The sequence below is a fragment of the Lineus longissimus genome, chromosome 3 (assembly GCF_910592395.1).
Source record: "Lineus longissimus chromosome 3, tnLinLong1.2, whole genome shotgun sequence".
Lineage (NCBI taxonomy): Eukaryota > Metazoa > Nemertea > Pilidiophora > Heteronemertea > Lineidae > Lineus > Lineus longissimus.
In genome coordinates this window covers 4,877,176-4,894,168 of record NC_088310.1, presented here as the reverse complement: position 1 = coordinate 4,894,168, position 16,993 = coordinate 4,877,176, and the positions used below count along the sequence as shown (strand labels likewise).

General features: G+C 39.2%; 1 protein-coding gene across 2 annotated transcripts; it reads right to left on the bottom strand.

Annotated features, from left to right (window-relative positions):
- Positions 1–358: 358 nt before the first annotated feature.
- Positions 359–15,957, bottom strand: LOC135485476 (uncharacterized). Of its 2 annotated transcripts, none has more exons than XM_064767548.1 (5): positions 15,741–15,957; positions 10,003–10,069; positions 5,623–5,688; positions 3,970–4,103; positions 359–3,261 (listed from the first exon to the last, which is right to left on the bottom strand). In XM_064767548.1, exons 1-5 carry the CDS (start codon positions 15,850–15,852, stop codon positions 3,026–3,028), a joined length of 615 nt encoding a protein of 204 aa, XP_064623618.1. In that variant the 5' UTR covers positions 15,853–15,957; the 3' UTR covers positions 359–3,025. The 2 variants fall into 2 exon arrangements, with proteins under 2 accessions (XP_064623618.1, XP_064623617.1); XM_064767547.1 differs by lacking the exon at positions 10,003–10,069 and adding an exon at positions 9,864–9,933.
- Positions 15,958–16,993: the final 1,036 nt, after the last annotated feature.

Sequence of the window (16,993 nt, the reverse complement as noted above, 5' to 3'; positions counted from 1 at the left end):
ATCGGGATTATGCTTGTATTCAATTTCCAAATAAAGGATTTTCAATTCCCCAAAATTGACGTAAAATGAATGCAATGCTGAAAGCAAATTCTCTCTCCTGGGCTGGGTTGTTCAAAACTACGTTAGCGGCTTTTTAACGGAATCGAAATATGGATACTTATCGCGCATTATGTAACCGTTAAGGATAACGTGACTTTTGTGACTTATGTACTTTGAACAACCTGGCTCTGCATTTCATCCATATTCTATCAAAATTGTTATTCCTATTATTTTTCCACAATTTCATTTTTAGTAGTAAACTCCTTTTTGTGGTTTACTCACTATATACTTAGTGACAAGAACTAAATAAATACAGGAATCCATTACCATCTTATTTATTACCCATAACCCGATCAACACTATGTACAATATATACATAAAATTATCACTATCAACAAAATTATAAAATTAACGTCTTGAAGGAAAATCGAAGCTTTGAAGTACGAGTATCAAAGTGGCCTTAAGTCCAATTCACGAAAAATGGCACTGCAAGGAAAAAGGAACAAAATGATTGGGAAGAGTTAACTTTGTTTGAAATGGCTCGTTCCAGGTCAAGCTTTGTCTGTTTTCTTAAGGTACATGTACTTTAAAGTTTCAGATGAGGTACATTGTGCATGTGTAATAACATTTTATTATATGGCTGCATTTAAAGTACTATGTGATCAACCAAAGTCAGTGCCATTTTCTCGTTTTTTTGCTTTAAAGTATACAAGGCTCGCTTTTATATTTTTGCTGCTATTCGTTCTAAATTTTCCTCGACCGCAATACTTTATAGCGAGAACATGCACTTGAAATAAACAGCGCTCCGGTCGGCACAAGATGGAATAAAATCTCAAGATTTTGTATTCGGCTTCACGCGAGCATAAAGACTCACTTGCGCCGAACATTCGTGAACAAACACAAAATCTGTAAATTCTGACCCGCGCCTCCGCTGTTTCAAAGTCCTCCAGGGAGTATTAACACAAATCACAGGATTGCATAATTAAAATGCCGCCACACCGGCAGGGAGCTTCTGCAGTAGTGCAACTGTACGGCAGCCCATCCTGATGGTAAAGGGCCAGATCGACCTCTTATATGAACGTTATCCTCAAGGTTATTGCACATATGCCCAGCCTAATCCAAAATTAAATGCCCTACGTTTACACAACATACGTTCAGTACTAGAAATGCACGCGCATTGTATACTATTTTGTGGGTTTTCGCAAATCCCCCTAAACACCAACGTGAACACCTGTCCATTGTTCGACATCGTAAAGAGGATCTCGAACAATGGGATAGGCGTTTGGGTTGGCAGTTCGAGGGCTTTGCGAAAGCTCCCTCATGAGCATTATACATGAATCAATTCATTCCACGTCATTTTTATCCGAGATGTGGATTTTTCGATATTAGGGCTTCAATTAAACTTAATCTAAACACATTGTATATACTAAGTATTTCAGCAAACAAACTGGGTTTAAAGGATGCCCTAAAGCAGACAACTAGTCTCTAAAAAATAAATAGTTGAGAATGCGATACGATTTGTAATGCGAAGAAATGACCAGTACCTACATGATGTATTACATAGAATTTCTCTGAATACACTCGCTTCACCGATCTAGACCGTTTTTGAATGTTTAAGGAATGGGAAAGGGATACATTATGCACATGTTCACTCGATGCCATTCAAGATGTTATAGACACCATACGATAGATATGACGGCTTGGTCTTTGCGTCTGTATTGTGATAATAACATGACAAATTGGTCTTAGATCGGGGGAACTAGTGTATCTAATAAATATATTACTCAAAGACTTTAAATACAATACTGTAATTTCGAATCTCTTAAACTATCACTTTTGTTATAATTTAACTTTTGGCACTTGATTCCATTCAGGCAACACACAATTGACACAGTGTGTCTCAAAGATACAAGTAAGTACAGTAGTTGCATCATAAATTAAGTACACTTATTTTAGCGTACTGAAAGACTTAGTTAAATATCATAATTATTGCAAACGTAACAAATTATTGAACAACAATGAATGTATTTTTTGTAGATTATTACACCGTAGTGCAAAATACTCGCGACCCCGGTCAAAAATCACAATAGAAGTTATCAAGATTCCTAGCTGATATATTATCCAGCTTCGGCAACTCTTGTAGAACAATATCGCCCAAGAGTCTTGATTATCAAGATTATGTGTACGAATACGAAACTTATTAGTATTCGTGACCTGGGTTACGTGGCATCCGCACCTCGTGCATGAATAACATTTAGGAACTTTCATTTGAAAATGTCATAGATATCAGTACAGTAGTTGAAATCATTTTATTTACCATCGAATTGTAAGCTGTCGATCCGCATGGTAAACGTTTCCGCGGATTTTTCGGAATCTTCTTCGTTTCGAATTCACTGTAAAATTTCTTTTTTTCACAGCAATTTCTTTTCCTATTGATGTATTGTTCATAACATGAAAACATCTTGCAGTTATAGCCGCAAAATAAGGCACCAAATAAATATTCTGACTACATATTGACAATCATTATAAGTTCAGTCATGATTGTCTATAAAATTAAATTAAGTTATATTTCTTTCTTACTTACCGGTACCAGTACTAAATGCAGATTTGCAAAACCCTGACCCGTATTTCTTATTACATATAAAACTACCTTGAACCGACGTATTAATGATCTATCGCTCTTTTTAACGAGTTTTTGCATAGTTTCAAAATTGCGCTCTAAAATATGACTAACTACTTTGAGTACGCTGCAGGGAACTTGAAAACACCGAATCGTTGTACTGGTTCGGAACTTCGGAGTTCAGCAAAAGGCAAGCTGTTTTCAAGTACTGAATGTAAAAAAAATCATACATGTAATCGAGTTCAGGAGGTAAATGTATATTAGAACATTTTTTATTTTTATTTTAAATTATTTCTCGACCGTCACATCAGGCACCAAGACGGCCATTTTGGATATCTGGTGCCAGGCACTGAATAAAGAGGACGCTCAAGGCGACGTTGGTGATTGCCCTCCCTGGTATGACGTATCGCTGTCTTGATCTTTTGTTGGCGATGAGGGGTGTGAGATGTCTTGCTCTGCAGGTTGTGACACCTCGTGCTGGACCAGGCTTACAGTTGGGCTGGTCACCTCCATATAGTTAATGTTCCGCTTTTTCTTGCCGCAATGGACGTTTTTGAAGGATTTTACGAGATACAGCAGTGCTAAGACTATCAATATCAAACCTGTTGGGAAAAGGAAGATAATTTAGTAACACGATTGGAAAATGAAATCGCTGAAAGAAGCCATTGAAATGGAAAAAACAAATCTAGCTCACCAGTGTCATTAAAACCATACATATACGGCCGTGGTCCATCTTTTTTCGGTTAGCAATATCAAATGTCAGACTCGTTTGGAATTCGACCAACAACGCGTTCTCCACATAATCAACGCTCAGAAATACGTCAACCGAACCAATCCATTCCCAAAGCAACCTTAAGACGAGCATAATGACGCCAAAACAATCACACAGTGATGTCACCTCAACGTACAGTTTTAAGTATTTTGTTGGTGATTGATAATCAGGTGATGTTGTCGGTAAATTGTGAGAGTACGTTCGTCTTGCTGTAACATTGGTGTTAAAAGTTTATTTTGCAATTTGTGCAGTAACCGATGTGGTATTGGCTGATTACTGTTGATAGTTTGCCAGATTTTATCAAATCAGAAAAAAACATGCAAATGAATGTGAAAAAGGTTTATGTGTTTCACTACAAAACATCATTGTATTGACCTAACCCCATGTTCAAGATACACAGATGCAAAAGCTCCCGATTAACAATGACAGTCTCATGACGTCATTTCATTCGAAAAGTAATTTTGTCATTTTGACTGACCAAAAAGTAATTTTGTCGATTGAGTGTTTTGTAATGAAACCCAGCAAATAAGTTACTAACCACACACAACTCCCATTAACACTTTCATGCCCTTAAGAAAACATGGTATACACAAGGCAACATAAAGAAGAGTCTTTCGCCAGTTGTCAATCCAAACAATTCCTCTCCAAATTAAACAACAGCAACTTCGGTCACTGCAAAAGAGAGAAGAAAATGTAAACCCTCAACCTTAAACCTTTATTGAAAATCATCCGTGTGGACAAAAAATCAACCGTCTTGATGGACAATCATCCGTTTAGACGGAAAATCGTCCACGTCTACTGACCGGCTATGATTCCTAGGGGGTTGACCCAATTGATTATGAAACATGCTATGCATAAACCAATATACAGTATGGTCTTCCTCCAATCGTCGATCCATAGGACACCTGTCCAGCAGCAGCAGATGCCACATCCTCCACTGGAAATAAGAGTCGGAATCGTCAGGAGTAAAGTACTATGATCATCACAGGAAAACCAAGCTTTCAAAATTTCCCTAAAATGAGGAAAATTATTCTGTCTCTTTTAACAACTGACGCCTTGAACATACTAAAATGGCGGATATAGTGAATAATATTGTTGTTTCAATATTTAATCCCAATTGCAGTGAATAATATTACGTTGTCTGATGATTTAATTCCAGTTACAGTGAATAATAATTACATTGCGTTATAATTTTTTTAAAGTCTTTATTTCGGCATTTTCGCCTATAATTAACTAATTTCAATGAAATGCAGTAGCACAAATTTTTAATTTAAACAGGGAGGCAAAATGCTTATTTAATTCATATAATCGATTCAATCAACGATAACCTTTTCGTGCAAACTCGAAAGTATTCACCAATACGAAATAAAGTGCATTTTGATAAAATAAATTCCTTAACAAATCGTTAATGATATGAATCAAGATATAAGAGGTTTCAAGCAAATTGTTACTCCGTTGTCCTGAAAATCAAAGGCATAACGTAAAAAGGAAAGGATCACTTGATATGTAATGCAAAAAAACCTCCCTATCCCATACATAATATGAATGAATTTTTTTTCTAGGCATTCCCATAAAAACTTTCCTGGCAATATTTTCCTTTTTTTTTGACAACTTCAATTGACAAAGTCATTGTTACTGGAGAATCGAACTATGTCATCTGACTGGTTTGATAGCCTGCCCCTCTCGGCACCAGTAGTTAGCTAGACAGCGATGGGAGAACAGCATGATGCTGATAGCGTTCAAATAGTCAATAATCGTGTTTCTAGATGGAGCTTTTGCTTGGTCACCGAGAGAGCCCGAATGGAGTATGCAACAATTCGATCATTTTCCTCGCCCATACATGCTGGCAGAATGTGCAACAAATCAGACATTTCCTTTCATGAAATTCTCTGAACAAACTTACTTGCAACAACACCTGTAAGGAATATACATATAAGAAGGTATTATTTCCGAAAACCTTATATCAGGTGACAGGAATTGACCAATCAAAACTCCCGTACTCCATCATGACCGCGCTGTCTGCGTCGAACAGGCATAATAGCTGTCCTCTGATTGGTTAGTACCTGACAGACTGTCCAAATATGACGAACGCTGTTGTGGAAGATATTTACGAAACCTGAATATGACGCTTTGCTTTTAAAGTTGAAAATTATTTTTATTTATTTATGTCCAGTTGCACGTTCACACTTACTCGCAGCAGGCACACTTGTTGATCAGCCAGGTCAGCTCAAAGAATGTAACGACGATAGCAACGCCCCTGCAACAAGAGAGAAAAACAATTTAAGAATGTGTGGAAAAGGTGGAGTAATGTACATGATGTGTTGGTAATAGGGATGTTGTACATAGTTTGCAGCAACTCGATATGGAACTTTTCATTTTTGTGTATACAGTCATATGTGATCCCATTGAAGTAATACACCTTTCCAGAAATGGGGCACTGAGTCTCCGAAATAGTAATGTCATAAGGGGAAACTAGGCCTTATGGTGGAGGGACAAAGGAGATAGTCATGGTTGACCAACACACTTGAATGCCTTTAATGACGGACAAGAGGGAAAAAGTTAGTTCCAATGCAAGCCACCAATTTCGGGAAGCATGTATACAATACTGAGAAGGGTTGGCATTCCCTACCCTACACTTCATCGATGCGCGTCCCATGAACCGATGACCTTGTCGCTGACCAACGCCTGGTCAAGGCAAAGATGGCGTGATAGACTGTATCACGGGACTGAGTCATTTGGAACAGAACAGACTCGTCATCTTGGCGTTTTACCCCAGTAATAAAAAAAGAACATTGCGAAATTCAACGGTCATTGGAGAAGAGCTGCATCACGGCAATTGATCCAGAAGGTATTAGCAGATGACATTTGTGTGTTAGTGTTTCAAACATCGTAACTCTCTGCATCACAGACCCGCGGCCCATGCATGCTGAACATTAACGCTGTGGAATGGAGACAAATATCATAAATTACGGACTCCCTTTACTGCCATCTCGGTGAACATCATTGTGTTTCCGACTTTTGTAACGGCACAGTGATATCGGACTTGCTTACATAGACTGTTGTGGTATAGATCGAGTGACTGGTAAGTGTAGCGATTTAGGACCACTATATCGCATCATTGATCGCTTCTAGCGTCGCTATCGAGTTCGGCCCATCAGAGCAGCGCCCTCATGTACTGGCTGCTAATGAGCGCCAACAGATGCAACTTTAGGAGACCAACATGTTTTTTTGACAAATACAAGAGTGTTGCTTACTGACCATATGTCATATGGAACAAATTGGGAATTCTTCATACGTTTGATATGAGATCAATATCAATGGCAGTTGAAAGAGGCAAGAGGCAGTCATTTTGGATCTTTGGCGGCCATCTTGAATTATTGGAGGCACAATCCAGGGCGGCTCCAAAAGCGATTTAGCAGGGTGTGGTTTCAGGATGACAAAACCATGGAGAAAACCTTGACTGGGAAAATGTTTTTCTTAGGCTAGGACCTATACCCCACTCTCTGCGTCACAGAAACGACGAAGACAATTGTTTACTGATCACCAACCACGCGGTGGGCCCGCAAGGGTAAGATTAATAACACGAATTTGTCTGCCATTCACTGTTCGCCCTGACCGAATTCCTCTACTGGGCCATTACTAAACTAATGGCCCGTCTGGGAAATGCCATATGTTCTTTTCGATCTTATGAACAGTCCAAAGGAACGCAGTTAGAATACAAAATATTTGTGGCGGAATTCTCTCTGCACTGGTAGGCCGAATGTTCATTTGTGATAAGACACTAGAGCTTTATAAACAATAGCTGAATTAGACATGTGTTGGTTTTTCGATTAATAATGGGGTTTTATACGCAGGGACGTGCTTTGGGGAATCTTGGTTATGTTCATCACCACACGTGACATGAAATCCAAGTTCCTTTCAAGTTGCTCTTAAGGGCTGGTACCTAACCTGATGCCACATATATCGCCATTTTCAGTCTCCTGTCGAATCTTGTCTATCTAGGAAGGCACCTGCGCAAGTCATCATTGACACCAAAGGCAAATAGCTATTACTGCTGCTATTAACATGATGTTGTTGAGTAAACAAGACATCGTCTCCTTCGTGCTTTGAGATTGAGTCAGAATGTGATGGGCCGATGTTCAACAACAGCACAGGACCATTAAACAGCTGTCCGTATCGATTCGATTCATGACAGGTAATTAGGGGTGGTAGTTATCATCAGGGAAGGCGATCATTGTGGATTTTCAGTTCATACTGTTGTAAACTAAATACACTTTCATTTGGCATATCTTGACTAAGAGCGAATCTCGCCTGAATCTACCGCAGCACTCTCCTCTTTCTTCAGCACCGTAACAACGTGATCAAGAAAGTGCTATTGATCTTGTCCATTACACAGCGTCAGAATGGCTCGAGTGAACTTGGTAATGGTAAAGTCCCCTTGTCTGGGGACGCTGATTGCAACGGAAGTTCATCACCATTAGGAATTTCACTGTAGTCTGTTCAGGCTAATTGCGTTATCAGTAAATCTTTCTGTTTGCAGACTGGAAAAGACTCAGTTGTTTGACACTGACGAAAGTACTGGTGTAATGCTTCCCGAGCTGTTCGTTAAACTCAGAACACCCATTTTAGCCAAACTTGATGATTTTCTCATGACATGACATTCTCTTAAACTTTGCCAAGAAGATGAAGCACAGGTGGTTTGGCCTTGTCGCAAGAACCAAGGGTACGCCAGCATATAACTTATCGTAGGGCAGTACAGGCCAACGACGACGCTGCCGACAGACGACTAAAGGACTTGACATGAAACACCATCTTTACGCCTCCAAATACACCAACACCATGAACACGTCAAATGACCTTTTTAGGCTTATTTCACATTTCCCCACAACATATCAGTCTACCACATAATTATAATAGTCAACATACTCTTACTGCCGCTTAGGCGAGAGGTCAGTTTTATCACGACAGATTATGACTATCGATTTTGCCGTCCACAACATGGATATCTCCCGAAAAACGTAAATTGCAGCGGGGCTGAGGTTCATTTCTGTGACAGCACGAAGGCTGTCTTAATGTTGTAATGCTCCATAACAAAAAGCGTTTCCTCACAGCTTGGAATTCTAATATTAAAATAATGAGAGAGTAATCTGGATATTGCGTGGTAATGGCGTGTTTCCGATGCAATCTGCGACTCAACAACACATTACTAGAAAACTGAGAATATTTGTGATGGGAAACACGCATGACACAGGGATTATGCCTGGCATTCTGGCCGAGACTTTGCCCTAAAAAGACTTATTTAGAATTGGAAAGTACGATCAAAGACTGGGCAAGGTAATTTCCAAGTTAAGCTAATCTGCGTCTACTCTACAAGTATATTGAGAAAAACAGGTATAGTTTCTGTACTTGGTACTTTTGATTTTTGGTCAACTCTTAAAAACACCCGGTGCAGTGATCTTACCTTGCGAGTTTTACTACACAAATCATCTTCTGTACGTCAGTCTACCATTGCCTATATGCAGTGCAAGTGCATTCTTTATCAATGCACAAGGGTTAGATTGTTACAAGAACATCACAAAGAGTTCACTGCGAGTCAAAAGGACAATGTACGAAATCCAGGATGACACACAGCATTACCTTTAATCGTAACATCAAAGGGATGGATAATGTCACAACCCTCTTGAGCTTAACTCTAGGGAATGATGACATAATGTGGCAAAGATAACAATGAATCGTATTTGAAGCAATCATGTTAGCTTACATGTACAGTGATTAGCTTTGGAAAACAAAATGGTACACTCAAGAACAAACTCGTCAACAAAGTAAGGTACAACAATAATATGAGGACAAATGTGAGACAAAATTCAAGAATTCAATTCAAGAACGGATAACTAGAAAATAATGCAAAACGTCAGTTTCCGCGAGGTTAAAGATCTAGGAGGCAAAAACCTCGAACATGTCGAACAAAATTGTCGTGTATACTAAGCTTCGGATCAGCGTTAATTTCAAGATGTCTGAACGCTTGGAACTTAACTGGTATACGACACGTAAAAAGGATTAAAGACTGATGCGCTATTTAACTAACGTGTAGGAAGACCGATTCTCGGAAGTTATGTGTATTTGTGTGATTTTACAAATGATATCGGCTTCGAGCCAATAATGCTATGTAAAATACTTAACAAAAACTCGTTGCATCAAGATCCCAACATTTCATTTTGTAGGAACCCGTTTTGGGTCGGTTCGATGTATAATAGCAGCTTCATGTAGGATACATCAAATTCACTGCACGATCGTTCAAAAACATTAGATGATGTCTATACCTCTATTTTTAACACGAGGAATGTGATTATAATCATTGAACATCAGTCTTCAATCATGATATAAAACGAAGAAACAACATCAAAAGCGATGTGTGTGAAATCTCCAACTTACAGCAAATACCATCCTAGGAATTTTAATCCGGCATGAAGTTGTAATAGCTTGATACAAGTTCCCCAGAGAGCTGCAATATGGGAAGAAGAGGGTTGTTATTTTGGATCAGAGGGAAGAAAGAAAAGAATTTGATACTTACAGGATATACCACCCGATATATTTGGTGTGGTCTGCTTGTAGACTTCTGATCGACAGGCCAAGTAACGCTGGAAGCAAAACGAGAATGATTTTATACCTGATTTTTTACAACAACAAACGATGTGGAAGACATAGTAGTCCAATGAAGATATTTCCTCGTTATAGACGGTATCGGATCATGGTTTTGGTGAGGATATATAAGCAGAATTTAGGATCTTATTGAAAATACATTAGGCAGTGTCATCACTGGTGCTTTATCGCTTGTTAGGGATATCGGTATCATAAATAAGCAACAAAATTACTCAACAGAGTACAGTTAGATTCAGGACCTCATACATGAAGTAACAAACGTGTAGCGTGTAGATCTATGTGCATCGAAGCTGTAGTTTTACTTGCATCTGATCTCGCATTACAACTTTGTATATGGTGGCATTTTAGTTAAGGGTGTCCAAGTACGAAGATGGTAACGTGGCATTTGAGTCACAGTGGGCAACTTCTTTCGTTAAGATATAGTGCATGCCGATCTGCTGGCATTTTGCGAATCACCATCCTTAACGGCGAAAGGAGGAGACTTTAGGGGTGATGTTCACCGCCGGAAAGTCGGCATGGGTAAAGTGTGATTACAATAAAGGTTGTCATGGCCAAAAACGAGCTAGCTAGAAAGTTCAGTGCATTTTCGATTAACCTCGATGATTTTGCCCATCTTTAGAAATGAAAAAAGCAACTTGGCCACCTTTTTGCTCTAGCATCAAAATTGGCAAATCTCACCATTCAATTCATTACTTAAAGGCGTGGGTCCATTATGATAAAGTATTTATAGATTGCACTTTCTTTTTTGTTGACGACCTGCATGCCGTGGTTTTAATTAAACGCGCTTATACTCGGCCTGTAAATAAAAAAGATAGACCGTGTGCTCAGGCCCAGCTGCTACCACGTTATTTTAATGCAAGCCCAACTCATCAATGTGTAACTCTATGAACAGCTTTGACAGTAATTGTTTTGATTCAATTCAGCTGTTGCTGGTACACATTCTTTCTTTCTAGAGATCAATGCTTTGATAAAATTCGAGAATGTACACAGTTGTCTCCGCTCATCATCAGTGATCCGCGGTGGCTTGATCTGCAGTAGTCCCAGGTATAATTTGCTGTCAAATCAATACCATGTCTTCAATCGATATACAATATATTTATTCATTTCCCACGAGGAAATGTGACGTAATGTACCAAGAGAGATATCTACTGAACAGAAGAGGAACTATAATGTATGTATATCGCATATATCATGCATCTGGTCCTTTAAAAAATTATCCGAATGAATGTACTTTGATACCACTGGATAGTATTGTCATCGAATTTCACTGAGATTTTACACGGTATCTGCTGGCGAATCTATCAGACACTGCATTAGAGAAATTTGTCTTGGAGCATTTCATTTAAATTTATTTTACAGTATCAAGTGTCAATTATTCATGAATGACTGGTGATGATGGACATAGATTCTATTACGAACATTTTTGTCAGTAGTGGAGAGATCGTGCTATCAATAACTGACCACTACCTCAGAATCAGCTTCGCATATCGACTCATGAAATACATGACCACAAAATGCAGCTTATCTGTTTATGCATCTTCAACTCTCACTACTCCTTCAAGCAAGCAGCAGGCCAACTTGAGAATTAGATATTCAGATTAGTGATCAATCCATGTCAACAAGACCATATGCAGTTCATTGCACAGACTTTGATCGATCAATAGACTTATGGGTGGGTGTATGATATATCATATACTGTACCGGGTAATCACTGTATAGAAGTGTTAGGAAGTCTCTTCACGAATGATTTTTTTCAATGTTACACATGACTATTTACTGAAGTAAAAAAATGTATACTAATTAATTAGTTCTGTCATGTTTAACATCTTTAACTCACAGGTAACGACTATTAAGAGAGAGTTTCATTCTTACAAGCAAATGCCATCATCCGCTCCTTATGGCCCATATGAGGATTATTACAAATTGCGTGTGGCACTTGAAGCTGTTTTCATGTAATAGAAACCTCTAGTCATCAAATACCATCGCAGTGGCAATCGCTGTAATAGTAATAGTACATGACTGTTATTTGGGCAAGGACCAAATTGTAGCTCTGGGGTAATTGGTTTTTCTTTGGTTATCAATGCATTTAACAGTATGTGGTACAATGTACAGCATCACGCATTAACCATGTTCATCACGAAGTGAGAACAGTATAAGGTCGTTGAGGGAACGTACAGTCTATATCAATATCAACATCTACTTCACCTACTTCGTCTGAGGTAAACCATAAGGATCTATCACAAAATTAACTGTATATCAACTGCTTCATACGATATCTCACACACTAATGCACCACGTAAATGAATCCAATGGGGATTTGTCAAATATTTTCTTTATCTTTCTGAATCATTCGTTATGACATCAATGTGATCGCATACGATTTTTATTCAGTAATCAGCCATTTAGAACACTCTCACAAAATCAAAATTTATTTCGATTGTTTTGAAAAATTTCTCGCTATAATGACAGAATACAAAATTCGAAGATATTTGATACATATTTCATCAAAATCGAACAGCTGTTCTGGAGATATAACAAATTCAATGCACTTTAATGCACTGGGAAGTACTTGATTGTTTGCCATTATCCACACTAGAACGCACCTATTGTTATGTTGAAAGTGAGCTGTCTTTAAATAACTACATATGCAGCTCTGCCTGCTCGTTTTTAATGAACTACTTGCCAAATGTCTTATAATTTTGTGTTCATTTAAACGAAAAAATATCAAAAAATGAAAATAAAAAAGTTTTTTGTAAGGCTTTCTTATTGCCGATTAAAATAACGAAAAACCTTTTAAATCACAATACTGCTATAAGTAATGAATAGAAAACAAAATTTCTGACAATATGTTGAAAACCGCATTGAATTTGGTCCATTAGTTCGCGAGATATGGTATGTTATTAATCATATGAGCAGACTACATGACTGGACGCGCTCACCCTTGATGATGACGTAATGTAACATAATGCACGTATTCAATGTTAGTTCTTGGCTGGAGAACAAGGCGAACGCATGTATTGTGTGTTCGCACCTGTGTATGAGTGGTGGGCCTGTAGTTTGCAGGTCTGCTTGGTGTGCGAAACATGGCTATCGGAATTTTGGTGTGGTATTTTGTTTGGTGAATCTCACATTGAACAGGCGAATCTTAATGATATATTGGGCATGATATGTGTGACAATGAGTGCTTCAGGATTGAAGTTATTCTGTTGTGATCGTGTGCCAAGCTGGCTGCTGGCTAGTCTACATTACGTGTCGGAATATTCTTGGTGTATGCTGCCCGGTACCAATGAGGTTCCATCTGAAAACTAATGTGATATTATGGTACGGTACATGAAATGTGCGAATAATCTTAGTATGGTTTCACGGGCATCTATAGAAGTGCTGCAGTGATGATATGTACTGATCTAATGGTCGGGCAAAGTACATGCAGTGTACCCGAGTATGGTAAATCGCTTTCGGTTAGCACTGCCGGGTGTTTTTCGTGCACTGTAATCAGGTGATGTAATGTATTATATGGTGAGAATGGTTCATTCTCTATTGTAGTGTAGAAGAACTACGTGCCGTATACACATCGCGCATACATCGAGAATACAAAGGGCGTTCAAACAGAACGCTTACTTGTCTGGCACTGTGCTTGGCTTAATATAGTGCAGGCAGGTCATGTAATTCATTTGTGGCAACTCTTAGGTTACCGATACCAACAAAAACCACCGAAAGAGACTGAGTTATGAGCTATTCATTTACAAAAGTGTATTGCAGAACTCTCATATGGTCCCATCGAACCAAGCCAATCATACCATGTTACACTATTCTATGGTTTAACCAAGACTCGCATGTTTACTGAACACTTAGACCTCAGATTCCCTCCGTTTATATGGTCGATTGCAGGGAATGTCGAATTCACCATTTGCATTCCTCAGTCTCGAAATATTCACGGTTTTAAGTTAGTTTACGCTTGTGCCAAAAGACATGACTTGAAAGCCAGCACACATACTTTTGGCCCCGAGGTGAGAACCAAAAATACGACTGCTGTTAGCGGAACATCAGTGAAAACATCTAGCGCCAGGTTCGCCTCCAAGCTTGAATTTGGAATTCGTCCAATAGAACTTGAGAACTTCATCAATTTAAATATTTTTGGGGAGGGGCACCGCATTTGACTTTTCAACAATGACATCACTGAGGCACTTATATGAATACACCAACAGCAAATGTGTCCATTATTCTTTATTAACAATGCGTTATGGGCGACCATCGATTCTTCTTGTCAAAAACGTCGACGTTGATCGATGAAATATTCATTTATCAATAGTCGCGCCGGCTGTTCCAGTTCGAAAATGTAGTCCGGTGTTTGCTATTCATTGCATATCGAATCTCCATCCTTGATTTTTAAATCGAAAGGAGTATACAATGTCCATTAGTGAAGTAATAAATTTCGAGAATGAGTGAATGGCTTCCAAGCACATATGTGCAGTTGACAACAAATTATTCATTTATCCATCTCTCTTGCCATTATCTTAGCGTTTTTAATTTACACAATAAGTGCAAGCCTGCTGTCATAATTATCCAGACTAAACCCGAACATGGTAGGGATGGTGTATACTGGTACATATCATAGTCTAATTACACACATGAATAACAGTGAGTAATGCATGTCGAGGTCCACAGTGTGAGGAACGTCCTGAACATCAGCTCATTCAATAAGCAACAAATCTATGTGGAAATACTAAAAATGGTTTTGACCGAAGATGAGCGATCGAAACGAAATACTCTAAAAGCAGACGTGGGTTCAATTAGAACCGGCCATCGGATATTATTCTGGATGCAACCGGAAGGCAACGATGGTCACAGCGCTCTGTTGTAGGTTTGCATTGGAAAATTGACTTAAATTCCCTTTGATCAGCTGCATAATGTAATGATAGATCATCAAATCAAGTACTGACACAAGGACCAGATGTTCACAAGCAATTTCAAACCCCCGTATAAGATTTGTTAAATGTAGAAAGCTCATGCTCAGGTCCACTATACATCGACTTTGATTTACGTGGAATGTCGAAGTGCTGAAAACCCATCGTTTATGTTATAAGGCTTGCAGGTGGAATGGTAGACGAAAGCTTCCATTGAAAGCTCCATACCTTCATCTGCTGAGATTAAGGTTTATCTTGAATAAGAATGTTGCTAAATCTTTACATTAGGGTATTAAGTGGATGCGGATTCATCCATACTAGCAGTGTTGACGACACTCCGCGGACCTGGTGGATTGGCCTCGTCCTTCCCCCAATGAGGAGTAATTCGGACGACGAATGACATTTCGAATGGGGCATCATACGAATATCATTGTTAAGGCCATTTTGTTCGGACAGGACGAATCACCAGGGTTAATGACTCATGCGGGTACCCCAAATTTTAAGTTAACCCGGCCGAATAACATGACTAGAGAGCATTTTTAATGACATACAGGTTATGGTAGGCCTGATTTTTTATCAACTTATGGAGCAGCATGGAAGAAAAGTTTCGTTTACATGTATACACACTCGTATCTGGAGTAATACTTGCTAGCAATCACATTATGCATGTACTTCGTATTTTTATAAATGGTGGATGCCGACTTGGCAGGGGACGAATAATGAGAAAATAGAAAATTTCACCTACCTCCCGCAGTTAAAATACCCCATGTCCGAACAATGATTGTAATGTATTTAAGACAACAGTTTGGCTCCTCCTCCACTTCTATAAACCTCTGGGTACTGCCAGAGGACGCCATTGTAATCCTATACTACCGAAAGGGATACGGCAACTCCCGCCACAACTGGTGCACACTTCGGCCACTTGGAGTTCCCAACGCGTGTGCACAGCCTCGGAGCGGAGTGGCAAATGCAAAGGGGTATGGTAGATGTACAGGCCTTGTGTTGGCATCATAGGCCTATATCGATGGTGGTACCAGATGGCAGATTGTGTTAGATCGATCCGAATACAATGGGGTGGAAGGCCGAATAGCTTTGATTCAGTTCATCACTTCCGCTCAAGGAATTAATTTTGTGTGTATATGAGAGCGATTGATACTGCATGGGCTGATTACTTCGGCTTACTGTTTTGCACGGACTCGGCTGTAATTGTATTCCTGATGTTGAAGTCCAGATGCCGGCTGGACCAATTGAGCACAGGACTTGGCCACAGGACGTGTATGTCCACTATGATGCTCATTATGCCGAAGAGTTTATGAACTGCTCGTACAATTGTACAAGTAGCCCAAAAAAATCTACATTTTGCTTCTGATTTTGTTTCAATTTCGCCCTCTTTTTAGGCTATAGCGGTATTGCTTCCTGTGCTCCAACTTGCCGGTGACAAAATTTATCAAATCGACAACTAACAATGGGTTTGTCATCGACTTTGGCAGAGGAATTAATATTTTCAACGTAATATCTAAGTCAAAAATGCCTCATACAATTCATCACAATAATGAGAGCAGTATTGTTGCCGGAAAAGATTAATTCAACTGATGGGTTTGCGAGTACGAACGAGTGACGAAATACGAACAGGCAGCATCCAGCAGGCTTCAAGAACTGCGCACCAGTGTGTATGTGTCCCACGAGATGGCAATGGTGAAATTCTTAATGCACTGGTTCTGATGAGTGTTCCACTTTCTCGGTGTTTCCCTCAGCCTTCGTTATCTCCTATCTAAGGTAACAGTGAGTGGGGTACAACTAAAAACGTTCGCCGAGGTGATTTTTTTATCCTAACAGAGAAATTCCCCGGTGAACTTCCAAGGAATAAAGGATAAACGTAAATATCGGCCATTCGTAACTGTTACTTCTTAATGCTTATTTCCCTAGGGTGACTCCCAAGTAGTCTTTTTTCATACACGCTTTAGATTATCGTTGAGGTTTGGGCACTGTCATCTGAGA

Excerpts from the sequence above, each read along its gene's own strand:
- LOC135485476 (XM_064767547.1), bottom strand. The coding sequence starts at position 15,852 with ATGGCGTCCTCTGGCAGTACCCAGAGGTTTATAGAAGTGGAGGAGGAG. Across the intron at positions 4,104-5,622 it reads AACAAGTGTGCCTGCTGCGA|TGACCGAAGTTGCTGTTGTT; the intron begins GTAAGTGTGAAC and ends TCTCTTTTGCAG. Across the intron at positions 3,262-3,969 it reads GTTAATGGGAGTTGTGTGTG|GTTTGATATTGATAGTCTTA; the intron begins GTTAGTAACTTA and ends TTTTCCCAACAG.